The sequence below is a fragment of the Saimiri boliviensis genome, chromosome 4 (assembly GCF_048565385.1).
Source record: "Saimiri boliviensis isolate mSaiBol1 chromosome 4, mSaiBol1.pri, whole genome shotgun sequence".
In the NCBI taxonomy this organism is placed as follows: domain Eukaryota; kingdom Metazoa; phylum Chordata; class Mammalia; order Primates; family Cebidae; genus Saimiri; species Saimiri boliviensis.
In genome coordinates this window covers 101,046,723-101,072,051 of record NC_133452.1, presented here as the reverse complement: position 1 = coordinate 101,072,051, position 25,329 = coordinate 101,046,723, and the positions used below count along the sequence as shown (strand labels likewise).

Below are 25,329 nucleotides of genomic sequence, written 5' to 3'. Positions count from 1 at the left end.
CTTAACCCTGATGTCCTCATAGTGCCCAGGCTTACTCTGGATATGTAGTGGGCTCTCAATCCACTTCCTCTGCTGACTCACTATCCCCTAGAATGTGGAGTGTTCTACCAGACAACTGAATAGACTCAAAAAACATCAGGGCCAGATGCAGTTGCTTATTCCTGTAATCCCAACACTTGGGGAGGCCAAGGCGGGTGGATCACTTGAGGCCAGGAGTTCGAGACCAGCCTGAAACTCCATCTCTATCAAAAACACAAAAAATTAGCCAGGCATGGTGGTGCATGCCTATAGTCCCAGCAACTAGGGAGATTGAGGTGGGAGAATCACTTGAGCCCAAGAGGCAGAGGTATCAGTGAGCCAAGATCACACTGCACTCTAGCCTAGGCGACAGAGCGAGACACTGTCTCAAAAGAAAAGGCTTTCTAATAAAAAGCAGGGAGGCATAAAAGCCAAGAATGAGGAATAAGATTCCCGGGTTAGAATAGGGACGTCCCCATGCTCATCTAACTGGCCTTCACCCTGTATCTCCCACCCCTAATTCACCCCATGGAAACAATGACCAGATAGGCACCCTCTTTGAGCCTGGAGGCCTTCCACACCTAGAAAGCCACCATCTGTCGCCACTCCCCATACCCCAAAGAGGGGAGCCCCTTCCCTCCATGGTCCTATGACCCTTCTTCCGTGGCTAATGGGGTTTGGCCTGGCAGTTCCAACCTCGTAGGTTACACTCAAAGAAGACTCCCTGTAGAATAGAAGGGGCTTAATAAATAAAACAACAACAAAATAAGCTGGGTATGGTGGCCTGTAATTTCAGTACTTTGGGAGGCTGAGGTGAGAGGATCACTTGAGCCCGGGAGTTCAAGATCAGCCTGGGCAACATAGTGAGACCCTGTCTCTACAAAATAAAATAAAACTAGCTGGGCACGGTGGTGTGGCTGCAGTCCTACCTACTTGGGAGGCTGAGATGGGAGGATCACTTGAGTACAGGAGGTTAATGCTACAGTAAGCTATGATTCACCACTGCACTCCAGCCTGAGTGACGGAGTGAGACTCTGTCTCAAAAAAATTAAAAAGTGACCAGGCACAGTGGCTCACGCCTATAATCCCGGCACTTTGGGAGGCCGAGGCGGGTGGATCACCTGAGGTCAGGAGTTCGAGACCAGCCTTGCCAACCTGGTGAAACCCCGTCTCTACTAAAAATACAAAAATTAGCCAGGTGTCAGTGGTGGGTGCCTATAATCCTAGCTACTCTGGAGGCAGAGGCAGAAGAATCGCTTGAACCCAGGAGGCACAGGTTGCAGTGAGCCGAGATCACACCACTGCACTCCAGCCTGGGCAACAGAGCCAGACTCTGACTCAAAAAATAAATAAATAAATAAGTAAAAATAAAAGAAAGACTCACTGAGCCTCAGTACTAGAAGAGGGTCAGTCCCACGCTCGTGACCTGGAGATGGAGAAAAGGAAGCTCACGGGAGAAAGTGACTTCCAGTCCCCATGCTCTGAAGTCAGACAGACCTCTGTTTCTCCCAGCTCTGCTGCCCGTGTGCTGTGCAATCTTAGGGAAGTCAGTCAGCCTCTCTGTGCTTGTTCCCTCACTGGAAACAGGACTGATATCTCTCACACAGGGTTGCTGTGAGGATTAGGCAAGATAATTAAAGTTGAAATATCACTTCCCGTTTCCCAGCACGGCCCACCTCCCTTTCCAGCTTGACTTTCTCTCAGCACCTGTCACCTTCCCAGAATACTCATTTTGTTGTCAATTTTCCATCAATTTTCCTTCTCCTGATGCTGAAATATAGCCCTCACGTGAGCAGGGAGTTTACTATTTTGTTCACTGTTCTATCCCAAGTGCCAAGAATAGAGCTTGGCATATAGTTGGTGCTCTGCAAATATTTGCTGAATGTATAATCCACATACAGCATTTAGGAGTGTGCTTGGCATCAGTGACTACTGGGTAAAGGCGGTCATGACAACAGTGATAACGGTGAATTCTCCACGCCTGTAATCCCAGCACTTTGGGAGGCCGAGGCGGGTGGATCACGAGGTCAGAAAATCGAGACCATCCTGGCCAACATGGTGAAACCCCGTCTCTACCAAAAATACAAAAATTAGCTGGGTGTGGTGACACGTGCTTGTCATCCCAGCTACTTGGGAGGCTGAGGCATGAGAATTGCTTGAACCCAGGAGGTGGAGGTTGCAGTGAGCTGAGATGGTGCCATTGCACTGCAGCCTGACGACAGAGTAAGAATCCATCTCAAAAAAAAAAAAAAAAAAGTGGATTTTATTTGAGACACATAAAAGCCAGCTTCCATACAGATACAATTGATCCCACTTGACAGATGAGTACACTGAGGGAGGTTCCAAGAGGCAGAGTGGCCTGCCCACACCGTGATGTCAGTGGTAGAACTATACCAGATTCTGCTCTCCTGGATGGTCATGGGATGGACTTCCCCCAGGTCACATCCTGGAGAGGTGACTCCAATCTGGGCAGAAGGCCCCTCTGGGGATGACAAATGCCCAGTGGAGTAGCCCTCGATGTGACAATGGGCTTTGGGGCAGGGCGGGCGTGGACAGGCTTGGCTCCTGTGGTGATGCCCAGTCATGGTACTGGGAAACCAGAGCAGAGCCTCGTGTACTTCCGGCAAAACACACAACACGGCTGAGGGGCAAGATAAGACTCCCTGTGCAGAAGCCACCAAAGCAAAGTCCACTGTGATGTGAGTGTCACAGCGCTGCCTGTCGGGCTCCCACAAGGGTAGGAAGTTAGAATCCTGGAAGAAATTCCCTGCAGCCACATCCTAGGACGTGTGGGGTTCTTGACATTCCTAGCCAAGCTGCACCTCCACAGCCCATTTCCAGCAGTCCCCTGGCATTTTATAAGAAAATAGCACCTTCCAGACACCTCGCCTGCCCCACCTCAGCATCTGCCCTCTCTGCCAGTCAATCCTTCTCTCCCAGGAGGGGCACTCAGCCACCCGCTCCTTGCCTGTCAGGTGGCCTGGGGCAGAAAGCAGCAGGTACCCTCCAGCCATCGCCACCTCAAATCAGTCACTTATCACCATCAGGTGAAATGGTGGGCTCACCCGGCACCCCCATGGCCTGACAGCATACCCTAAAACAGTCTGTGCCCCTTCTAGGCCAGGCCTGGCCCCTCAGAGACAGCAAGGACATCCTTCAGTCCATCCACAAATGTACACATGCAAAGGTCCACGCACACGTGCCCTCCTGGGCCATCACCCTCACCCTCCACTCCCTCACAGACAGCCTCTCAATCAGACCCAGCGCCTCTCACGGCCATTCCATCATTCCGTGACACATGTACGAATGCCACTGCTCAGCACACATCCCTCCAAGTCGGCCAGCAGGGCCACCCCTGCCAGCGCCCTCTCCTCCGCCACATTCCTCTGAGTGCTTCTTCATGCCTCACATCCTTAAGAGTGGGGGACCTGGCTGGGTGCAGTGGCTCATGCCTATAATCCCAGCACTTTGGGAGGCCAAGGCGGGTGATCACGAGATCGAGACCATCCTGGTCAACATGGTGAAACCCCATCTCTACTAAAATACAGAAAATTAGCTGGGTGTGGTGACATATGCCTGTAGTCCCAGCTACTGGGGAGGCTGAGGCAGGAGAGTCGCTTGAACCCAAGAGGTGGAGGTTGCAGTGATCTGAGATCCTGCCACTACACTCCAGCCTGGGCAACAGAGTGAGATCCTGTCTCAAAAAACAAAAAGCAGTGGGGGACCCCTTCATGGCTAGGACACACAGACAGCCCCTCAGCATGACCACCTTTCCCCACATCTCTCACCTAAGAAACAGCATAAAGTTTGAAGGCAGACATGAGAGCAAATGAATCCTGCTGCCAGGCAGCTCAGGAATCCCCTCCGACCATGGTATTCTGTTAAGCAGCAGGCACCCCAGGCCGCCCACCAGGAAGTGGAAGCCAGAGAAGAAGCGGGGGAGGGCAGCAGCAGATTACAACCCGGCATGGGCCCTGCCTGCGGCCTCTGGGTCTCCATCACTCTCTCACCAAAGGGTGCTTGGAACTGGGTCTGTTCTGCACTTGGCTGGCTTCATCAGCGATAAATAAGAGCGATAGTTGCTAAACCCCAATTGTCCAAGCTGGAGGGCCTGAGAAACCACCTAGTGTCTTGTTCCAATCTACTTATCCTCATTCCTCCCTTCCTAAGTAATAGAGAAACTGAGGCTCTGAGGAGCCGGGTGACTTGTCCTAGGTCACACGGCCATTTACCGGTAGTGATCTACCCCAGCCTCCTGGCCGAATGCCTTCCCGTCCCCTCCCTTAGCCACGCAGAGAGCTCCAAATGCTGGGGGAAAGAGGGCTTCGCCGTTTGCACCCTTGACATAGGAGCTAAATGGGGACCCCAGCTCCCTCCCCCATCCTCATCCTTGCAAAGAAAAAGAAGCATTGCAACCTTTGGATGGCTCCTACCTCTCAAAGGCTCCCAGTGGAACATGCAGCCCTGGGCTCTGGGACCTGATGGTGGGGTGAGCACTGCCCTGCGGAGCCCACAAGCTGTGGGACTGTTAACAGTCTTGTCTTGCTTAATTGCCCTTTCCGTTCCCCAGCGAGCCAATCTCCTATGCTCATCTACAGGACTTCCTGTGGAAGCAACCACACTGGCGGCCCTTTCACAATTTTGCCTGGCACCCCAAGGCACCCTTACCCTGGTTGGTATCTTGGAAGTGGAGAATGCTGGAGCTGGCAGGGAAGCCCTCCTAAGCAGAGGCTCCAAAGAGTGAAATGGACTGCTCGAGTTCACCCAGCCCTTAGAGACACAGCCAGGACTAGGTCTGAGTCTCTGGTTGCCAGGGCAATGCCTTATCTCAAACAGCAGATTGATGGGCACAGCTGTGGCTAAAGCTAAGTGTATGGGATGCCCTGGGAGAACCGCCCACCCTGACTCATTTCAAGCCCTCACTCTCAGACAGTGTCTTTGAGCCCCAGGGGAGGCTTACATCTAAATCGCCTTTTAGGGAAAAATCTAGTCTGATATCAAAATACACTGTAGAGCTACAACCATCAGAATAGTATGGAATTGGAGCATGAATATAGACCAATGAAACAGTGGAACAGAATAATGAATAGACAGGAATAGACTCAAATATGTGTGGGAATTTAGTGTATCATAAAGGCACCATTCAAATCACTGGAGAAGAGATGGTTTATTCAATAAACTGTGTTGGAAGAATGGGCTAGGTATCTGCAAAAAAAGGTTAGAACTCTAACTCTAAAAGCATTCTAGATGACTAAAAGGCATAAGCATTTTACAAATCAAAATCACACAATTACGTGTTGTTTGGGATTTACTTCAAAATTATTGAAGAGTGGGGAGAATAGATAGGACATAGATGAAAAAGACTGTCTCTGGCCCTGTTCTGATCACTGTTGGAAAAAGTGTGTGTGTGTGTATGAAACATATGCAATAGATAAGGGCCGTGATATGGTTAGGCTTTCTGTCCTCACCCAAATCTCATCTTGAATTGTAATCCGTATGTGCCAAAGGAAGGAAGTGATTGGATTATGGGGGCAGATTCCCCATGCTGTTCTCGAACAGTGAGTAAACTCTCACGAGATCTGATGGTCTTATAAATGGTTTTTCCTGCACATATATACTTCCCTCCCCTGCTGCCATGTGAAGAAGGTCCTTGCTTCCCTTCACCTTCCACTATGATTGTAAGTCTCCTGAGGCCTCCCCAACCCTGTGGAACTGTGAGTCAATTAAACCTCTTTGCTTTGTAAATTACCTAGTCTCAAGTATTTTTTTTATAGCCATGTGAAAATGGACTAATACAGGCCAGGTGGGGTGACTCACCCCTGTAATCCCAGCACTGCGGGAGGCCAGGGCAGGCAGATTGCTTGAGCTCGGGAGTTGAGGACCGGCCTGGGCAACAAGATGAAACCTTGTCTCTATAAAAAAAAAAAATAAACAAAATTAGCCAGGCGTGGTGGCGCATGCCTATATTCCCAGCTACTCAGGAAGCCAAGGTGGGAGGATCACCTAAGCCCTGGAGGTTGAGGCCGCAGTGAGGCATATTTCATCTCTACACTCCAGCCTGGGCAGCAGAGTGAAGCCCTGTCTCAAGAAAAGGAAAAAAAAAAGAATAGATAAGCACACACATTCATATATGTTTGTAAATGCATAGGATATTTCTGACAGGATATACAAGAAACTAGTCAGAGTTGGTCTGGAGAGAAGTGTTGGGATGGTGGAGGGGGTATATTTATGTTTCACTGTTTACTTTTAATATATTTTATGTTTTGTACCATCTGTATACATTACCTATTCAAAAGAAATTTAAGAATAATGTGTACATATACAAAGAGAGACTGATGAAGGGAACTTTAGGAACAATGGTTAAGGGTATATGGGGATTATTTTACTATATTTGCAACTTTTCTGATTGTATAAAATTATTTCAAAACGAGAAGTTTTTTTGTTTTTTTTTTTTTTTGAGACAGAGTTTCGCTCTTGCTGCCCAGGCTGGAGTGCAATGGCGCGATCTCGGCTCACCACAACCTCCGCCTCCTGGGTTCAGGCAATTCTCCTGCCTCAGCCTCCTGAGTAGCTGGAATTACAGGCACACGCCACCATGCCCAGCTAATTTTTAGTATTTTTAGTAGAGACGCGGTTTCACCATGTTGACCAGGATGGTCTCAATCTCTCGACCTCGTGATCCACCCACCTCGGCCTCCCAAAGTGCTGGGATTACAGGCTTGAGCCACCGCGCCCGGCCCAAAACAAGAAGTTTTAAAATTAAATTTAACTTCTAAAAAAATGAATATTCTCACAATCAACTCTCTGAGGAAATTGATAGAGCTTCTGAGGCGTCAGTGAACTAAATAAGGCATTTATTTATTTATTTAGACAGGATCTCACTCTGTTGCTGAGGCTGCGGTGTGCAATGGCACAATCATAGCTCACTGCAGCCTCAACCTCCCGGGCTCAAGTGATCCTCACACCTCAGCCTCTCTAGTAGTTGAGATTATAGGGATGCGCCACCACACCTGGCTAATTTTTGTATTTTTAGTAGAGACAGGGGTTTCGCCATGTTGCCCAGGCTGGTCTGGAATTCGTGGACTCAAGGGATCCACCCACCTCCGCCTCCCAAAGTGCTGGGTTACAGGCATTAGCCACCGTGCCTGGCTCATCTAGTCAACAAATATTTATTAAGCACTTCTATGTGCTGGATGGATACTTCGCTACCAAATACAAAATGTAGAAAATGTAGAATACAAAATGCAGAGAATATGAAAATGTAGAAAAATGTAGGGGGAAAAAAAGCCATATGTAATAGAACGGCAAGCAGCGGTAATTGTTTTGAAGAAAAGCAAAGCAGACTGAAGGGCTAGGATGGTGGTGGGGGGTGTGTTTTAGATGAGGTGCTCCCAGGAGGCCTGAGGAGGTGATGCTGGAAAAAACACGTGAGAAAGAAGATCTGGAAGAAGAGCGTCGAGGGGGAGGGAACAGCGAGCGCGGAGACCCGGAGGCAGGAACCCGCTTTGTGTACAAGAGAAAACAGCGAGGAGAGCCCCGTGGCAGGAGCGCGCGCGAGAGGGAGGAGCAGCGAAGACTAAGAGGTACCAGGCAGGACCCGCAGGCCGTGTGAGCCCATTTGGAGGGCGACATGAGCCGACTTAGGTTTGAAAGGGTTGTCCCCTGCTGCTTTCATTCTGGAGAAGAGACCGTACTAGGCAAAAAGCAGCAGCAGGGAGACCCGTGAGGAGGCTGTTAATATAATCCAGACAAGGGCTAAGGTGGCTGGACTCGGGACGTGGACTGAAAATAGGGCCAGCAGGGCTTGCTGCTGGATCTGGGCAAACGCAACCCATCTAGGACCTTCTTTCCAGCAAAGGCTCTCTCCAGTCCTCTGAGAACAGAGTGAGGCTGGATTTTTAAAACCCAGCCCTCAGGATCTCAGGGCACCCTCAGTTTATTTGCCCCCCCTACCCTCACGGGCCCTGCTCCCCACCACGGAAATAAAAGCAACACTGAGAAGGCAGGAGTGGTCACACCCTCTCAGGTGGAGCCAGAGTGCCATGGAGTCCTGCAGGTGGTGAGAGCTCAGCTCGGCCTTGTCCTCGGCGGCACCAGCCCCAGGGAAGAAAGCTTGCCAGGACATACCAAGTGCCAGGAAAAAGATTAGATCCAGGCCCTTTTAGGAATGATGGGGCTGACTGAAAAATACGGTGTTGCTGAACTGAAAAACACTGTGCTCAGAGCTAGGTTTGACAAAAATAGCATCAATGGGCAAGGATGGAGGGCAGTGAAATTGTTTTACAATTAGGGCAGTTTTCACACTAATATTTAATTCTCTACCGAGGCTTGAAAGCACTCCACAGTCTGTCCAGTCCTGAAGCAAGATACTCTCCATTCTGGGGCCCTGCAGGGAGAGCCGAGGCATGACCTAGGACCTGAGCCTCCCTCCCTCCAGCTACTGGCTCCAAAATTTCTCAAGTTGCTTAGGCAGATAGGCAGTCCCAGAGAAAACAAGGCCCAGGGAGCTTGCTTCAGAGCTGCCTTTGGGTAGCACTTTACGTAAGATTGAGAAAACCTAAGTTACATCAAAGACGGAGGAGGGGCACAGAAAGAGATGGGTCCCTGCAAGCCTCCTCTTAGAATTGTCTCGGCGGTAGTGGCCCTGGGCAAGGCACTTCCCCTTTCTGGTGTATTGGGCAGGCAGGGTGATCCGAAGTCACCGGCGTGGACATCCTGGCCCCTAACCACTTCCTAGGGGCGTGAACTCAGGCACTATCTGGCCCGTATCTGTGTTCACCTAAAGCCTTGGTAGATCGTTCCTGGCAGGCTGGTAATTTCCCACCTCACATGCCGTCATCCCTCTGGTTTATCTTCAGCACCACAGGGATTTGTTCCACCCTGTGAGGAGCAATCTGGACTAGGCCCTACAGGCAGCCCTGTCAGTGACGGACAGTGACAGCAGGTAAGTAGCCCAGAGCCAATTGCAGGGCACATTCCGCATGGTCTCCTCCAGGCTCCCTCGAGGTTTCAGCCCTAGTCGCACACAGTGGAACTTGCTCCCCGACACCTTCACTGGCTTCTCTTTCTCACATTCTCTACTTTCCTGCTATGCTTCCAGGGACTACCTCCCAGGTAATCCACCTGCACACAAGCCCTTGTCTCAAGTTGTTTGGGGGATGGGGGTGGGCGAGTGACTAGGACAGTTACCAGAAATGGCAGAAGCAGGATGGGCTTCTGAAAACAGATCCCTCACCCGTGAAGTGACAACGCAGACCCAAATGCTGGTAGTGACTAAGGTGGTGATAACCCCTGGCAGATGACAGCATCGCAGAGTGTGTCCACAACGTGTGCAGTGGACTGGGATGAGGTACACGTGACGTTCCAGGGGCAACATTGACTTATGCCGTGTGCAGTGGACTGGGATGAGGTACAGGTGACGTTCCAGGGGCAACATTGACTTATGCCGTTAGTCTAACGCTTGAAAGATACAGGGCAATCGTAACCATAAGGATTGTGGGGTTGGTTGGTTTTTGTTGATTGCCCTAGAAGCCTTGAAGAAAGAGAACTCAGGGTATGTCGTGAAGACGGGAGAACTCCATAACAGCATTTGAAATGACCCCATCTCTCATGGCCCAAGTGTAGGCTGGGCTGAAAATCGGGCCCAGGATCTGATTGTAAGAGTGCGGAAGCTTCAAGAGAGACCAAAGGCACAGCCTCCGCAGACGTACTGTCCTAGGGTCAGAATTCTGATAGGGAAAGAATGGGACATTCAGACGGATGCACTTGAGAAGCTTGAACCCTCAGCTTCGCCGAGCCTTCTAGGCCTGCAGAAGTGCCCCTTCCTTTACTAGAAAATTCTCCCATGACCTGAGGACCACACTAAGAACGCACCTGAGGTGGATGCCTCACAAGATGATGCTTATCTCCCTCAAGATCCATCCCTCCTTCCCTCACTGCCTCTAGACCAGGGTCAAAAAACAGTTTCTTAAAGGGCAAGAGAGTAAATATTTTAGATTTGCAGGCCATGTGGTCTCTGTTGCAATTATTCAATTCTACTTTTGCACTTAAAACGACAGTGCAAAAACAACCATGGACAATAGGGAAACAAATAGGTGTGTGTGCATTCCAAGAAAGCTTTATATACAGAAACAGGCAGCTGGTCCGTGGAGCTATGGTTTGCCTACCCCTGCTCTAGACCAGTAATTAGGGTCAGGTCTTAGCATTGCCCAAGCGAGAAAGTATATAGTCCCCATTGCTGGAGAAAATAGCTTATTTACCAAAAAAGCTACAGGTCTGGCTGATACGTATCAGTAGGAACAGGAAAACACATATAGGAAGAGATCTTGAGGATGCGGGCTGCGGCTTGGGGGAGCTGAGGAATACAAAGGTAGAGAAAGAGGGTCCTATGGAGGCACTGTCTTTGGACTCGGAGTTTAACATCCTGGTGAGACCACTGGAGCTGGTCTTAACACACTGCTGAATTCGTCCTTGAGGTTTAGACCCAATGATGGCTTACAGTAGCAAGGTGGCAATGCTGAAATAGCCTTGGATGAGTACTAATGAGGGATCAGAAGGCTCAGAGAGGAGGGTCCAGAAAGCCTTCCCTTTGCAAAGCAATAAAGAAGTCCCAGCCGGGTGCGGTGGCTCAAGCCTGTAATCCCAGCACTTTGGGAGGCCGAGACGGGTGGGTCACGAGGTCAAGAGATTGAGACCATCCTGGTCAAGATGGTGAAACCCCGTCTCTACTAAAATACAAAAAATTAGCTGGGCATGGTGGCGTGTGCCTGTAATCCCAGCTACTCAGGAGGCCGAGGCAGGAGAATTGCCTGAACCCGGGAGGCGGAGGTTGCGGTGAGCCGAGATCGCGCCATTGCACTCCAGCCTGGGTAACAAGAGCGAAACTCCGTCTCAAAAAAAAAAAAAAAGAAGTCCCACTGGGTGCTGTGGCTCATGCCTGTAATCCCAGCACTTTGGGAGGCCGAGGGGGGTGGATCACCTGAAGCCAGGAGTTCAAGACCAGCCTGGCCAACATGGTAAAACCCCGTGTCTACTAAAAATAAAATAAAAAAAAAATTAGCGGGACATGGTGGCACGTGCCTGTAATCCCAGCTACTCAGGAGGCTGAGGCAGGAGAATCGCTTGAACCTGGGAAGTGGAGGTTGCAGTGAGCCAAGATCCCGCCACTACACTCCAGCTTGGGCAACAAGAGTGAAACACCATCTCAAAAAGAAAAAAAAAAAAAAAACAAGTCCCTAGTAAAAGGAGCTCAGTGCTGCCGTCCTCTGTAGCCCAGGTTGACAGAGGAGATACTGCCATGGAATACCACGGCCACTGTCAATGGAGACATTAAGTGGAAGAGCAGAGACCACAAAGGGCCACTTAATCATCAGAGGCAAGGTGGACACAATTACAATGACAGGCAGCAAGGCCTGAATGGTAACCAAGGGGTCCTTGATCTCCAGGGCTCTGCAGCAGTGACGTCCCTACGGCAAGAGAGGGGGTATTTAATGAGAGTCTTACTTGACTCAACCACAAGATCAAGGGTGAGTGAGCAGAGGCTGTCAGCTGCTGAGACAAAAAATCACAGTCCCTTACCTAGTTTCCAGATTTGAGCCAGCTCTGACCCAGGACGCACTGATGGAAGATCCATAATGCCACTATAAATATCTAAAATAAATGTTTTCTTGATTCTTTCCTAAAGTGCCCTCTGGCTATGAATCAGAATAGCTGTACAGTGTGGAACAGGGAATAACCAGATCATTTGAGGTCTGTTAGGATCATTTGAGGTCTGTTAGATACTGGGTCTGAGATTTCACTGCTTCCAGGTGACCCAAAATACCATTATAGCCTCCTTTTAGAGAGGGGGGACATAGAAGGCCAGGTGATAAATAGAGTTCTAGCCAAGTTCATCTCCCGGTGAGTCTGTGGATGTACTCTGTGGTTATTTCCTAGCCCTGGAGTGCAAATTGGGATGCATCACTTTGCAGATGGCAGAACTCTCACATTCTGCCACATTCTCACATTCTCACTCATCTCTGGAATAAGAGCCATTATGGAAAGAAAGACCAAGTAGAAGTCTCTAAAATTGTCCCACTGGTCACTCTTTTGCCCTGGAAGAGGATGGAGTGCAGTGGTGTGGTATCAGCTCACTGCAACCTCTGCCTCCTGGGTTCAAGCGATCTTCCCACCTCAGCCTCCCAAGTAGGTGGGATTAGAAGAGTACACCACCACATCCAGCTAATTTTTGTGTTTTTAGTAGAGACAGGTTTCACCGGGTTCGTTCGCCAGGCTGGTCTTGAACTCTTGACCTCAATTGATCTGCCTGCCTCAGCCTCTCAAAGCGCTGGGATTATAGGTGTGAGCCACTGCACCCAGCCCAAACAAACAGTTTTTTAAATAAGAGTTCCAATTCCTCCATAGCCTTGCCAACACTTGGCGTTATCAGTCTTTTTAATTGTAGTCATTCTGGTAGGTGTGCAGTGGTATCTTACTGTGGTATCTCAATTTGCATTTTTCTGATAAGTAATGATGTTAAGCTATATACTTTACAAAAAGATTAAACAAACCAAAATATTGACAGTGGCAATCTTTGTGGAGGTGTGATGGTAGTTTTTGCTTTGTTATTGTTTTCTGAAGCACAGTCTTTCTATTTGCTAAGTTTTCTGCATTTTCTCAATGTAAATGCGTAATTTTTAAAATTATGAAACCCTTCCCCAAAGCCCATTTATTTGTTCTTATAACAAGGTATAAGGACCACAATAGTCGTATTACAAGTAAGATTGCCAAGAATCATTTATTGAGCACCTGTTGTACATTCAGCACGTAGGAGGAGCTGTGAACAGCACAGAACAGTACAGGGTTTGGTCTCTGACCTCAAGAGGTTTACAGTTTAGGTGGAGACACAGAAGAACCACCTAAACTGGGGAGCCCGAGAGAAAACAGTCGAGGCCAGGATGTTACAAGAATTGGAAGGTGTTTGGGGTCACACCCATCACATATGAGCCCACATGGCATGCCCTGTCAACAGCCTCCACTGCCCCCTTCTTAAATTGCCTGACTACAGGTGGGGGTGCACACACACCTGTAATTCCAGCACCTTGGGAGGCCGAGGTGGGCAGATTACAAGGTCAGAAATTTGAAACTAGCCTGGACGACATAGTGAAATCCCATCTCCACTAGAAATACCAAAAATTCGTACGTTTCAGCGACTCGGGAGGCTGAGGCAGGAGAATAACTTGAACTCAGGAGGCAGAGGTTGCAATGAGCTGAGATCGCCCCACTGCACTCCAGCCCAGCCCAGGAGACAGTATGAGACTCTCTCTCTCTCAAAAAAAAACAAAAGCCTGACTCCTTGTTCAGCTGCTACTCAAAGTGCAATGAACTGGGGAGGGATGACATGGACAGGAAAGGTTGCTGGACGATTTGAGGGGCTGGTATCTCCCTTCTAGAAAGATCCCCTCCCCCATCACATACCCCTAACATACAGCGATCCCCACTCAAGGGGGACTGTGCCACCACACAGGACCCTCACACGCGGAGCTAAAAGAGGAGGCGGTCGCTGCTTGAGCTGCCAGAAGTAGAACCAGGGTGCCCTTCTTCCTGTGTGTCCATTCCCCTTCCAGTCTATTGAGCTGGGGGGGGGCGGGTAGGGATGGGCACCTCAGAGCCACGTGGAGCTGAGGGGGTACTGGAGGGAAAGGACGGGGTGTGGGAGAGCAGCAGAGGGGAACTGCAGAGCCCTGCTGGAGAAGAGGGGTAGCTGGGGCTCCTCAAAAAGTACAGGAGGAGCCAAAGAGGGAGAAGGCTCAACACTGAGGCCGGCTCCCCAGTGCGTGTCAGAGGGGCCATGAGGGCAGGCGGGGAGGTCCCCTGCCTTCACAGGACAGAGGGGAGCATCAAGAGCAGGAGGGTACCAGGTCCCCAGCCCTGCCCTAGGCCACACTCACTTCAGGGTCACCCTACCCGACCTTAGAGGTCAAGGGTCCTCCTCTAAGACTGGGCAGGGCAGGTTTTGATGATGCCCGCACTCAGCAAGGCCCCTTCAAAGTGCCATCTCTTTACTTCTCCAATTAAAAGGTACCCAGGCCTGAGTGTCCAGGAAAGGGAGTGAATTTCATAGCCCCCTGTGACAGCGAGGGGAGGCAGCCTCGTCCCTCCAGGGGGTGCCGTGCCACTCTGCAGACAAGTGGGGAGGAGGAAGTAACTGGGGGAAGCCAGCCCGCCCGACCTCCAGGAGAGAGGACACGGAGAAATCGGATGAGAAGGTTTTAAATAGTCTTTCATCAAATACAAATGCCCAGCACTCCGAGGAACCTATTACTCGACTGCCTAGTTTTTGTTTAAATAATTCTAATGCCAGAGGCTGGGGGACAGGGGGCAGCCAGGGTATGTACAGGAGGAGGAGTTTAAATTAAAACACAAATAATAATTAAGACACACACACTGAAAGACTAAGGCAGAAGGTGTAGAGGCCCTCGCGTTTCCAGGACTGGGCGGATTAGGGCTTCCTCTTGGAGAAGATCAGCCGGCGTTTGGAGTGGTAGAAATCTGAGGAGAGAGAGCGGAAGTCAGCCAGGCCACGAGGAAGAGGACATGGTGGGAGAGCACGGAAAGAACTCGGGAAACGCCCACGCTGCCTCTCGGCGGGTACTTATGGAGCGTCCCACCGTGCTTCACAGCTGTGATTTTATCCATCACTGCACCTGCACCCACGGGTCTGCTCTAAGCCAAGCTGCCCAGGAGAGGAGCCACTAGCTCTGTGTGTTTCTTTAAATTGACCAAAATTAGATAAAATGAAAAATGCAGTTCCTCAGTCACACGAGCCGCATGTCAAATGCACACCAGCCGTATGTGGTTTGTGGCCCCTGGACCGGACACTCCCATCCCTGCAGAGTTCTACTGGAAAGTGCTGATCTAGGGATTCTGTTACAAGATCCATGAAAGTGTTGGGCACAGCTCCAGGCCCATGTCAACGTCAGTGGTCATGGTTCTTACCATTAGTCCTGACCTAACTGCAGATTGACTTTGGGACCTTAGATGAATCACGTCACCTCTCTGAGCCTGGATTACTTTTCCTAAAAGGATGGCAAGGGGCTGGGCACGGTGGCTCATGCCTGTAATCCCAACACTTTGCGAGGCTGAGGCAGGAGGACTGCTTGAGCTCGGAGTTTGAGACCAGCCCGGGCAACATGGTGAGACCTTGTCTTTACAAAAACTCGAAAAATAAGCCGGGCATAGTGGCGTGCACCTGTAGTCCCAGCTTCCCAGCTACCCAGGAGGCTGAGGTGGGAAGATCGCTTGAGCCCAGGAGTTGAAGCTGCAGTGAGCCATGATCACTTCACTACACTCCAGTTTGGCCAACAGAGTTGAGACACCCATCTCGGCTGGGCGCGGTGGCTCAAGCCTGTAATCCCAGCACTTTGGGAGGCTGAGGCAGGTGGATCACAAGGTCAAGAGATCGAGACCATCCTGGTCAACATGGTGAAACCCCGTCTCTACTAAAAATACAAAAAATTAGCTGGGCATGGTGGTGCGTGCTTGTAATCCCAGCTACGGAGGAGGCTGAGGCAGGAGAACTGCCTGAACCCAGGAGGCGGAGGTTGCGGTGAGCCGAGATCGCGCCATTGCACTCCAGCCTGGGTAACAAGAGCGAAACTCTGTCTCAAAAAAAAAAAAAAAAAAAAAAACACCGGTCTCAAAAAGAAAGGCGGGGTGGGTGACAAGAATGTCTTACGGTATAACATTGCATAAGGACTAAACAAATCTACCTTAGAAGCTTAGCGAAAGGCCTGGCATAACGTAAGTTCCCCACAAATGTTAGCTAGCTGGTCTTGGCTACCTACTTGCTGTGTGAACTCCGGGCCTGTTTCCTTCTACCTAAGGAGCACGCTAGACCAGGACAGGACAGGTCAGCCCTTGGACCATGGACTCTGAGAATCCTGGTCCCTTACAATGTCCTTCCCTACACCTGTCCTCACCTGTCATGCTAGTCTGCCGCCGTTTTCGACCCTCAGAGTCTCCAGGTCCACCTGGGGACTCCTCAGGCCGCTCCCCTGAGTGAGGCATAAGGGTGCAAGACAGCGACAGGTCCACGTGGTCTTCCTCCGCTGTCCCCTGCAGCAGAGCAGGCGAGGTGCCAGGCCGCCTGCCTCCTCCCAGGGGCCCTTTGGAAAGGTAGATCTTGGGCAGGCCAAGGCCCCGCACACGCTCCCAGGCGAAGTCACCCTCCAGTGGTGTCTCGGTGACAAAGTCGAAGTTCCATCGCTCACGGGCCTCCTGGATGCAGCCTGCCATCAGCGCGTCACAATCGCGTCTCAGCTGCTCGCTGTCCACTGGGCCGAAGAGGCAGCGGCGGGCCTTGCTGCTGGATGGGTTCGGACGGACATCCCCAATCTCTTCTGACATGGCGCCTGCAGCAGACACAAGGAAGGCCCTGGTCACCTTGGAGACTCGACACTATGCTACCTGGCTGGGCTTTGCTGTGTCACCTGAGGTCTTCCTACCACAGGGTCTCTCTGACTCCTTCCAGCTGGTCTTCCTGCCTCCTTCCCACAGGAGGCCTGACCCCCACCAGCAGAGCTCAGCCAGCCTGGCACCCCAAGGTCACTGGGGGAGCAGGCAGCTGAAGGGCAAGCTAATGTCAACAAAGTCAAGTTTATTGCAAAAGCAAGGATCAGGGTCCTGTTTACCACCAGGTATTATCAGCTAAAATCAATTTGTTTTCCCCCCTGAGGTGTCCCTCATGGGTATGAATGTCCCCAGATACGTGTGAATTGCCAGAATCCAGCAGTTTCTGAATCCCAGCCCTGGCCAGGAGGTCAGTTCCCAAATAAAGAAACAGTCTGACAGTTCTTCCAGCCTCCTGAACCCCCACCCAGATGCCCAAGTAAGGTAACCCGGCTCGGCCAAGTAAAAGTACCCTGGACTCTGGGGTAAAAAGCACCTGGGTTGTGGTCCTAGCTCTGCCACTTACTACCTCACTTTTAAAAAGCCACTAGGAGTCGGGCTTGGTGGCTCAAGCCTGTCATCCCAGCACTTTGGGAGGCCGAGGCGGGTGGATCACGAGGTCGAGAGATCGAGACCATCCTGGGCAACATGGTGAAACCCCGTCTCTACTAAAAATACAAAAAATTAGCTGGGCATGGTGGCGCGTGCCTGTAATCCCAGCTACTCAGGAGGCTGAGGCAGGAGAATTGCCTGAACCCAGGAGGCGGAGGTTGCGGTGAGCCGAGATCGTGCCATTGCACTCCAGCCTGGGTAACGAGTGAAACTCCGTCTCAAAAAAAAAAAAAAAAGCCACTAGGTCTCAGTTTCCTCACCCATAAATGGGTCCATATGCAAGTTTAAAGAGCATGGCTGGGCCAGGCGTGGTGGCTCACGCCTGTAATCCCAACACTTTGGGAGGCCAAGGTGGGCGGATCACCTGAGGTCCAGAGTTCAAGACCAGCCTGACAAACATGGAGAAACCCCATCTCTACTAAAAATACAAAATAAGCTGGGTGTGGTGGCACATGCCTGTAGTCCCAGCTACTCAGGAGGCAGAGCCAGGAGAATCACATGAACCCGGGAGGCAAAGGTTGGGGTGAGCCAAAATCGCGCCATTGCACTCTAGCTTGAGCAACAAGAGCAAAACTCTGCCTCAAAAACAAAAAGAGCATGGCTGTGGACACATACTCAAGCGATTGATTGCGGAGTCCAACCAGCAAGGCAGATGGAACAGAGCTGAATGAAAGGCTGTGTCTCGGTGGCTGAGTGGGAAGGCTCTGGAGCCAGATCACCTAAGTTGAAGTCCAGGTTTTACCAGGTGACCCTGGACAAGCAACTTAACTTGTCTGAGCTCTATTTTCCTCATCTGTGAAATGGAGATAGTAATGGTGACTGTCTCCGAGGGTAGATGTGAGGATTAACTGAGTTAATGTAGGTAAGGTGCCAGCAACACTTCATATACACAAGTGCTTGGAAAATCCAAGTGTGATTATTTCTCTCTGCCTTCAGCTTTACTGAGCCTCCTCCCTATCACTTCCCCCTGCCAACTATCCCCTTTAGACAGCAGCTGACAGGTGCTGTAGGCTGAAGGCCTTTCCCAAGGATGTCATCAGGCGGGTGGCCTAGGGGTAAGGAGGGGCTGGGCGGAGCTGGGTGGGGTGGGGCAGAAGATAATTTCTCCCAGGCTGAGCCACATCCTGCCAGGCACATCAGGTGATCTGAAGTCTAGACACCTGGCAGCCCCTGCCCGGTGCCGCCTGCGTCCAAGGAACCCGTTTTGCAGACAAAGAAAATTAAAAGTGGCTGATCTACCTGGCTCCTCCCCTCCCACTTCAGGAGAGGGAAAACCAGGGGTGAGTCTGCCCATGAGGGAGCCCTGGCACCTAGCTGCCCACTCTGGCTTGACTCCAGGACTGAGTGACCGCACGACCTTGGCAGCAACTGGGTTTTCCTAGCAACAAGTCCCAACTTGCAGGCTCTGGGAGGTGAAATCTCTGCTGAGTGTTCCTCAGGCAGGAAGCCTGGGACACATGCCACATCTGCTCCGTCCCACCTCACCCCACTGCTTGTGATCAGTGGAGCCCACAGTTTCACGTCCCAGCTGGTTGGGAGAGGAGATGCTTGGTAACCTCACACCAACTTTAAAGGGCAGGAGATGGAAGAGATACGAGACTTGCCCCCAAGTCATACAGCTAAAAAGGCCAAAGGCCACTGCCCCATAAAGGGGTCACACAGTACAGTGGACAGAGTCCTCAAGGAACCTCTGTCTACACTCTCCTAGGCATGAGTTGGGATTTATTTGTATATTTTCATGTATGGGGGCTGTTCTAAGCAGTTTAAAAATGTCGATCCTCTAAAAAGTGGATAGCTATTAGCTCCCTTTTTACAGAAGAGGTAACAAAGGCTCAGAGAAGTTAAGTAACTTGCCCATCGTCACACAGTTCATAAGTGGCAGAGCCAGGATCTGAACACAGGCCTGTTTGCCCTGAGTCCTGTGCTCTAGTATTGAACCCACTCCCTCTCTAATTTTGAGGTTTCTTAACCAGAGAGTCCTATCAGAATCACTTGGGGAGACCAGGGGCAGTGGCTCACACCTGTAATGTAACACTCTGGGAGGCTGAGATGGGGGAATCATTTGAGCCCAAGCATTCAAGACTAGCCTAGGCAACGCAGAGAGACCCTATCTCTACTAAAAATAAAAATAAATAAAAATTAGCTGGTGGGCTGGGTGCAGTGGCTCACATCTGTAATCGTAGAACTTTGGGAGGCTGTGGCAGCCAGATCACTTGAGGTCAGGAGTTCAAGACCAGCCTGGCCAACACAGCAAAACCCTATCTCTACTAAAATTATAAAAACTAGCTAGGCGTTGTGGTGCACACCTGTAGTCCCAGCTACTCGGGAGGCCGAGGCAGGAGAATCGCTTGAACCCAAGAGGTGGAGGTTGCAATGAGCTGAGATCACGCCACTGCACTCCAGCCTGGGTGACAGAGTGAGACTCCATCTCAAAAAAAAAAAAAAAAAAAAAAATTAGTTGGGCATGGGGGCTCACGCCTGTGGTCCCAGCTACTTGGAAGGCTGAGACAGGAAGATTGCTTGAGTCTAGGATGGTGCCATTGCACTCCAGCCTGGGTAACAGAGTGAGACCCTGTCTCAAAAAAAAAAAAAAAAAAAAAAGAAAAGAAAAAAATCACTTAGGGAGTTTTTCAAGGCCCTGCCTCTTGAGATCAACTTAATCCAAATTGAAGATTGAAGATTTAAGTAGGTGTTTGAAGATTTAAGCAAGTGTTCAGCACAGTTCCTCAGCTTGGCACTCTTGGGGTGCCAGACAAGGGGGACACTGGTGTGTTTGAAATGGACATTCTGGGTCTCAATACATCATAGGCACAAGGAAGGGCTTCATCAAGGATATTATTCCCTGGCTCCCAGGAGCTCAAGACGGGACTAGGATCTAGGCAGGCACTCTCTCCCCTTCTACCACCCCTTCCCTTAGGGCTCTCACAGGCCTCTCCTCCCCAATCCAAATCTGCTCTCATGCGAATTGTCATAACTTTCAGCCCAAAGAAAACTCAGACACGCAAACTCTTGTTTTACAAATAACTGAGAATAGCCTCCCTTGTTGGCCTTCCTGCCTTAGACTTCAGTCATAGTAATTTCCAGTAAGAGCTCAGTAAATACTGCTGAACCTAAGGAGTGTTCCTTTGAAGGGGCAGTGAATAGCATAATCTCAGATGAGCCCGGGGTACCCGCGGTTGTTCCCGCCTGCCAGCCCCACTCCGCGGGAAAGCGGGTGTGTCATTCGCGCCAGGGCCGGGAGGGGGCGCCGGCCTCCAGGAAATCACGCGCGGGGTGGGAGGTACGTGGGCAGAGCATTGGACAGCGGGGGAGCAGTGATGAGTCAGTTTCCCGCAAGGCGCTGCCCGCCCGCCAAAACCCGACTTCCACTCCGGCTGCGCGTCACACTGGGGTGGGGAGAGGGAGCATGGGAGGGGACCGGAGGGCCGCGAACACGTCACGCTGGGCCAGGCTTCCAAAACTCCCGCCGCTGTTGCGAAACCGCGCGCTCCTGCGCCGTCTCTGACACACAGACACACACACACACACACACACACGCGCGCGCGCGCCGGGAGCTGGCCCCTCCACCTTATCTCCACGCCCAAAGCACGGGATGAGTCAGATCCCTGGAAAATAAAAATAGACGGGAGCAACGAAAACAAAACCGCTCGGAAGTTCTCCCAGAAATACGACGTGGAGGGAGGGAGAGAGAGGGGAAGCTGTCTGGGCGCCCCAAGTTCCAAACCCAGCCCCTAGATGTTTTTCCGCACGAAGAGGGCGCAAGTGTCCCCCAGGGGTTCGGGACTGAGAGGACGCGCCGTGGTCCGCGCCCGGCGGCGGCGCTCCAGCCCCTGCTCCGCTCAGCCTTGTAGCTTTCGGAGAGGGAATCCGGGCTAGGTCGGGGAACCCCGAGCCCCAGCGGCAGCTGATGGAAGCCCTGAGACGCATCGTGCCCCCCAGAAACGCCACCCACCCGCAAATACTTAATCTTTCCTCACCTCCCGCTCAGGCGTGGGCTCCGCTCTCGCCCCGGAGTCCAGTGCCCCAACTCGAGGGCAGGCTGGGCCGTAGTTCTCCCAGCCGCAGTGGGAAAGAGGTAGAGGAGACCCCTGCCCTTCCCCGACCGACAGGCTGGTTAGAGCCCGCCCAGCGCAGGGCGTTGACTCCCCGGCCTCTAGGGCGCGCCGCGGAGCGGGATCAGACACAACGTCCTGGGCCTCCAGTGCCCGGCTTCCCTGGGAACACGCTGTGCCAGCCAAATAGGTCACTGTGCTGATGGTAGGGCGAGACCCCAAGGGAGAGGGAGGGGGCTTCTGGGGTCCCACCGTACCCCAGCCCGGGCCAGGTTCTGACCTTATACAGTCCGTTCCCTGGGGTCTCCTTGTCACAATGAGTCAGCTCCTCGCTTGTCCTTAGGGGACGTGTCCTGGCACATTCCCAAGGGCCGGGAAACAGCCCGCACTTACCTCAGCGCCCAGCCAGGTGGTTGACACAGTGGCGTAGAGGACCTGAACCCCGGGACGTGGGCCAGGGCGGCGCCGCTTGGATCCGAGAACCGCCCGGGACAGATCCCAGACGAACTAACTCCACTCCGCTTTCCTCGCCCCTCCTGGACCCCTCCAGGGTCCAGGACACGGACTTCATTCCCACTCCAGGAGCAAACTGCGCCTGGGGCTTGGAGCCCACCGCTGCCGAAGGCGAACTCCCAGAGCGGTCCCGTCCACGCCCTCCCTCGCCCCAGCTGGGTTTCCAGGGGCGGGGAGCGTGGCCCGGGATCCCTGTACTTGTAATCCCGCTCTCCGCCCGGAGCCTCCGACACATCCCGATCCCCATCGCCCGAGCACTTTACAGACACCTTGTGCGCAAGCCGAGCGCGCACAGACCCACGCCCGTCATTCACCTGCCGCAGAAACACCTGTGAACGCAGCACACACCCGCGGACACGTATACCCGCGACACGCACGGACACAGGCAGGCACGCTCGGCTCGGCTCTGGGCCGGCGGCCTGGGGTCCCCTGTTGGCTGCCGCCGCTCCCTCACCTCCTGAGTGCCTCGGTGCCTCGGCGAATCCGCGCCCAGCTCTGACCCCACAAGGAACTGACTCCCGCAGCTGCTCACACCTCAACTGGTGCCGCTCTTAGGGCGCTAATATAACCTACCTCCCGGGGAGGGGCGGGACTCGCGCTCGGCCTACCGCGCCGCCCCTGGACCGCCCTCCCCCAGGCCCGGGGCCCTGGCTGCCCAGCGCCGAGCCAGCTGAGCCTGGCCGAGTTCCAGCAGCCCCAGATGGTCCCGGAACCTCGCGTGCTGCAGGAGGGCGCTTCCCTCCTCCCGTTGTCTCTAACGTGCTCGGTGCACTGGACACATTTTTCCCATAGTGAGCCTCAAATCTGGCCTTTTTTAGTTGGAGAATGACTCGGCACTCCCCAGGAGGGGACTGTTCGAATGAGCCCCCTTTCCGGCCCACCGCTGACCCACTATGGCAGGCAAGGATTTACCCAATGCAGCTGAAAAGATCAGGAGGATGACGTTCGTAAATAAAAATCCATAAATGATCAAAACGATGTGCCTCTCTGCAACTTCCAGAAAAGCCCCACAATACTATCTCTATTCCCATTGATCCCTCATTAGGTCACCTCTCCCAGACACACCTGGGGCACCTAGACACCCCAACAAAATATGGTGAGGCCAGAATGATTTTTCAGTTCCCTTTATTTCACAGATGAGGCAACTGAACTTAAGTATACAAAGTTGTTGATTGTCACGTGCTTCCCGGAAGGAGGGAATTGGAGACACTATCAGAAAACCGAGGAAGAATTGGACATTGAACCAATCTCCGTACCCCGTACACTCACCTCAACAGAAGAACACGGTGATTGCAGCAGCTTTGTTGGCCAGGAAGCAGAGGATTTGATGAGTGAGTCGTCTGTCTCCTAAATACTCGCCACATGGCCCATATACACTGCTGGGGAAACTGAGGCTCAGAAAAGTCTAGTGACCTGACTCAGATCATGCAGCAAAGAAACGACTATGGTTGGAACACAGGACTTTTGCCTCCTGCCCAAGGCTCTCTGCTTGTCACCCTTTATTTCTGTGGCTCCAGAATGACAAAAACACCCAAAAACCCTCATTTGCAGTTTATGGAAATGACACAAATAAAGGATAATTCTGGAAGTGTCTACTGGTGCTTCTGACAGACACAGAAATAAGTAACGTGTCTATCTGCTCCCATCGACCCCATACATCTGACCTCCCTTGGACTTCACCTTTGCCTCCTTTCTGTGCCTGAAACATTTGCAGTTTTGCTTTGAAAAAAAATTGCAGAGGATGGATTGTTAATCTGAAAAGAAATCCCACTAAAAAATAGAACCCAGGCTTGGAGCAGCTACAATTACTGACATCTCGGGCTGCTCAGAGTCTGGAAATCTCTGCCCAGGCATGCCCCAAGCCTTTTTTTTTTTCTTTTTTTTTAATAAAGGCTTGTAATGAATTATAAAGTTTTGTGATACTGAGCTTCACAACGAAACAATTCTTTGCACATCGTTTTTTATTATTTATGGATTTTTATGTATTAATGTCATCCTCCTGATCTTTTCGGCTACATTGAGTAAATCCTTGCGTGCCATAGTGGGTCAGTGGTGGGCCGGAAAGGGGGCTCATTCTAACAGTGCTGTGCCCTCCTGGGGAGTGCCAAGTCATTCTCCAACTAAAAAAGGCTCACTTTGAGGGAGAAAACTTGAGGCCCACTTTGAGGGAAAAATGTGTCCAGTGCACATGTTCTTCCTCTAACATAGCTGACCTCAGGGGGGAGACGCTTCTGTCTCCTCCACTGTGGGGATGGGAGCCCAGGTAGGGGTGGGAGGACATAGGAGCAGACCCCCTTGGCCTGCCTGGCCCTGGAGTCAGGCCAGGATTGTGGTTAAACCCCAGAAAGTCCACGGCACGGCCTCAGGACCCCACTCTCAGACCCACCGCTGTCTCCACCTTCCCCTCTATACATCCAAACCATCCAAAGAGTGCGTTATCAAATGTCCAGCAGAGGACAGGCACCTCCTCCCACTGCCTTGAAGCCCCTCCGCTTTCAGGGCATTTCAAATAGACGAGACATTGTCTGTCTGTTTATTTTTTGGGGAAAATTTTTTTTATAAAGGCCTGTAATGAATTATTTAAAGTTTTGTGGTACTGAGCTTCACAATTAAATAATTGTTTGTATTGTTGTTTTTGGGAAACAATCTTTTTATAACTTCTAGCTCATCACCACATTCAATATTCAATATTTCTTAAGTACCTGCTAAGTATCTAGTACTATTCAGTGCTTAAAAAAAAAAAAGTTTGCCGGGCGCGGTGGCTCAAGCCTGTAATCCCAGCACTTTGGGAGGCCGAGGCGGGTGGATCACGAGGTCAAGAGATCGAGACCATCCCGGTCAACATAGTGAAACCCCGTCTCTACTAAAAAAATACAAAAAATTAGCTGGGCATGGTGGCACATGCCTGTAATCCCAGCTACTCAGGAGGCTGAGGCAGGAGAATTGCCTGAACCCAGGAGGCGGAGGTTGGGGTAACAAGAGCGAAACTCTGTCTCAAAAAAAAAAAAAAAAGTTTGCAACCATGCACTTGAATGTGTAGCCAGACACACTCTAAGGAAGGACCTGTGCCCTGCAGCAGGCAAGGGAGCAGGTTGTTAGAGTCACACACAAAATCTGACTCCCAGCACACACTCACACAAGCACACAGACACCAGATCCCAGCCCTGTCCCAAGGATCTGCCGGCAGATCACATACCCTGTTCAGAGAAAGGGGCCAAGGTCTACCTGAGGTCTCTGGAGGTCCTCTGTCTCCTACCATCCCCTTCCTCACCTGAAGACAGCCAGCCCCAAGGACAGAATAGCCACCAGCTTCTTCTATGCCAGAGCTCAACATGTTGGGACATGTTCGTGATGGCCAGAAAACCAATCAGAGCCACACACAGCCTGCTGCCTGAGCATGTTCCCCGGGAAGCAGGCAGCTTAGGGATGGAGGGAGGCTCAGGCTCAGGGGTCAGCACCCAGACCAGCCCTCTCCCCCAGAGTAGGGTGGAACAGAGTGAGGTAGGGGAATAGGGAAAGGTGGAAAGCCCAAGCCTCAAGAAGGAGGATTTGAGAAGAGCTCAGCAGTGGCTGCAGGAGCTGCCTAGGAAGGGAGAGGAAGTGCTAGGAACAATGTCACCATTTCTCAGAAAGGGACTGGGGAGTCCCAAATAGGGGTAGTTGGCTTTCAGAGGAATTCACCTCCACACAGGCTCCCAAGAAGTGA

The 25,329-nt window shown here is 51.6% G+C and overlaps 2 protein-coding genes across 4 annotated transcripts in view; both read right to left on the bottom strand.

Annotated features, from left to right (window-relative positions):
- RAB44 (RAB44, member RAS oncogene family) overlaps nt 1-4,543 on the bottom strand; it is a 35,100-nt gene extending 30,557 nt beyond the window's left edge. For all 3 annotated transcript variants that reach the window (XR_012517281.1, XM_074397979.1, XM_074397978.1), the window contains exon 1: nt 4,452-4,543. The gene's annotated coding sequence lies outside the window, so the exon portion shown is untranslated. The remainder of the gene's footprint in view (nt 1-4,451) is intronic.
- Nucleotides 4,544-12,767: 8,224 nt separating this feature from the next.
- On the bottom strand, nt 12,768-22,178 carry CDKN1A (cyclin dependent kinase inhibitor 1A). Its single transcript, XM_003923209.4, has 3 exons — nt 22,078-22,178; nt 15,978-16,409; nt 12,768-14,547 (listed from the first exon to the last, which is right to left on the bottom strand). The coding sequence occupies exons 2-3, from the start codon at nt 16,402-16,404 to the stop codon at nt 14,498-14,500; spliced, it is 477 nt and encodes a 158-aa protein (XP_003923258.1). The 5' UTR covers nt 16,405-16,409; nt 22,078-22,178; the 3' UTR covers nt 12,768-14,497.
- Between the last annotated feature and the right edge of the window lie 3,151 nt (nt 22,179-25,329).

Bases quoted from the DNA above. Each gene is read 5' to 3' on its own strand.
- CDKN1A (XM_003923209.4), bottom strand. From the start codon at position 16,404: ATGTCAGAAGAGATTGGGGATGTCCGTCCGAACCCATCCAGCAGCAAG. The intron at 14,548-15,977 runs GTGAGGACAGGT...CTCTCTCCTCAG, and splicing joins GCGGCAGACTAGCATGACAG to ATTTCTACCACTCCAAACGC.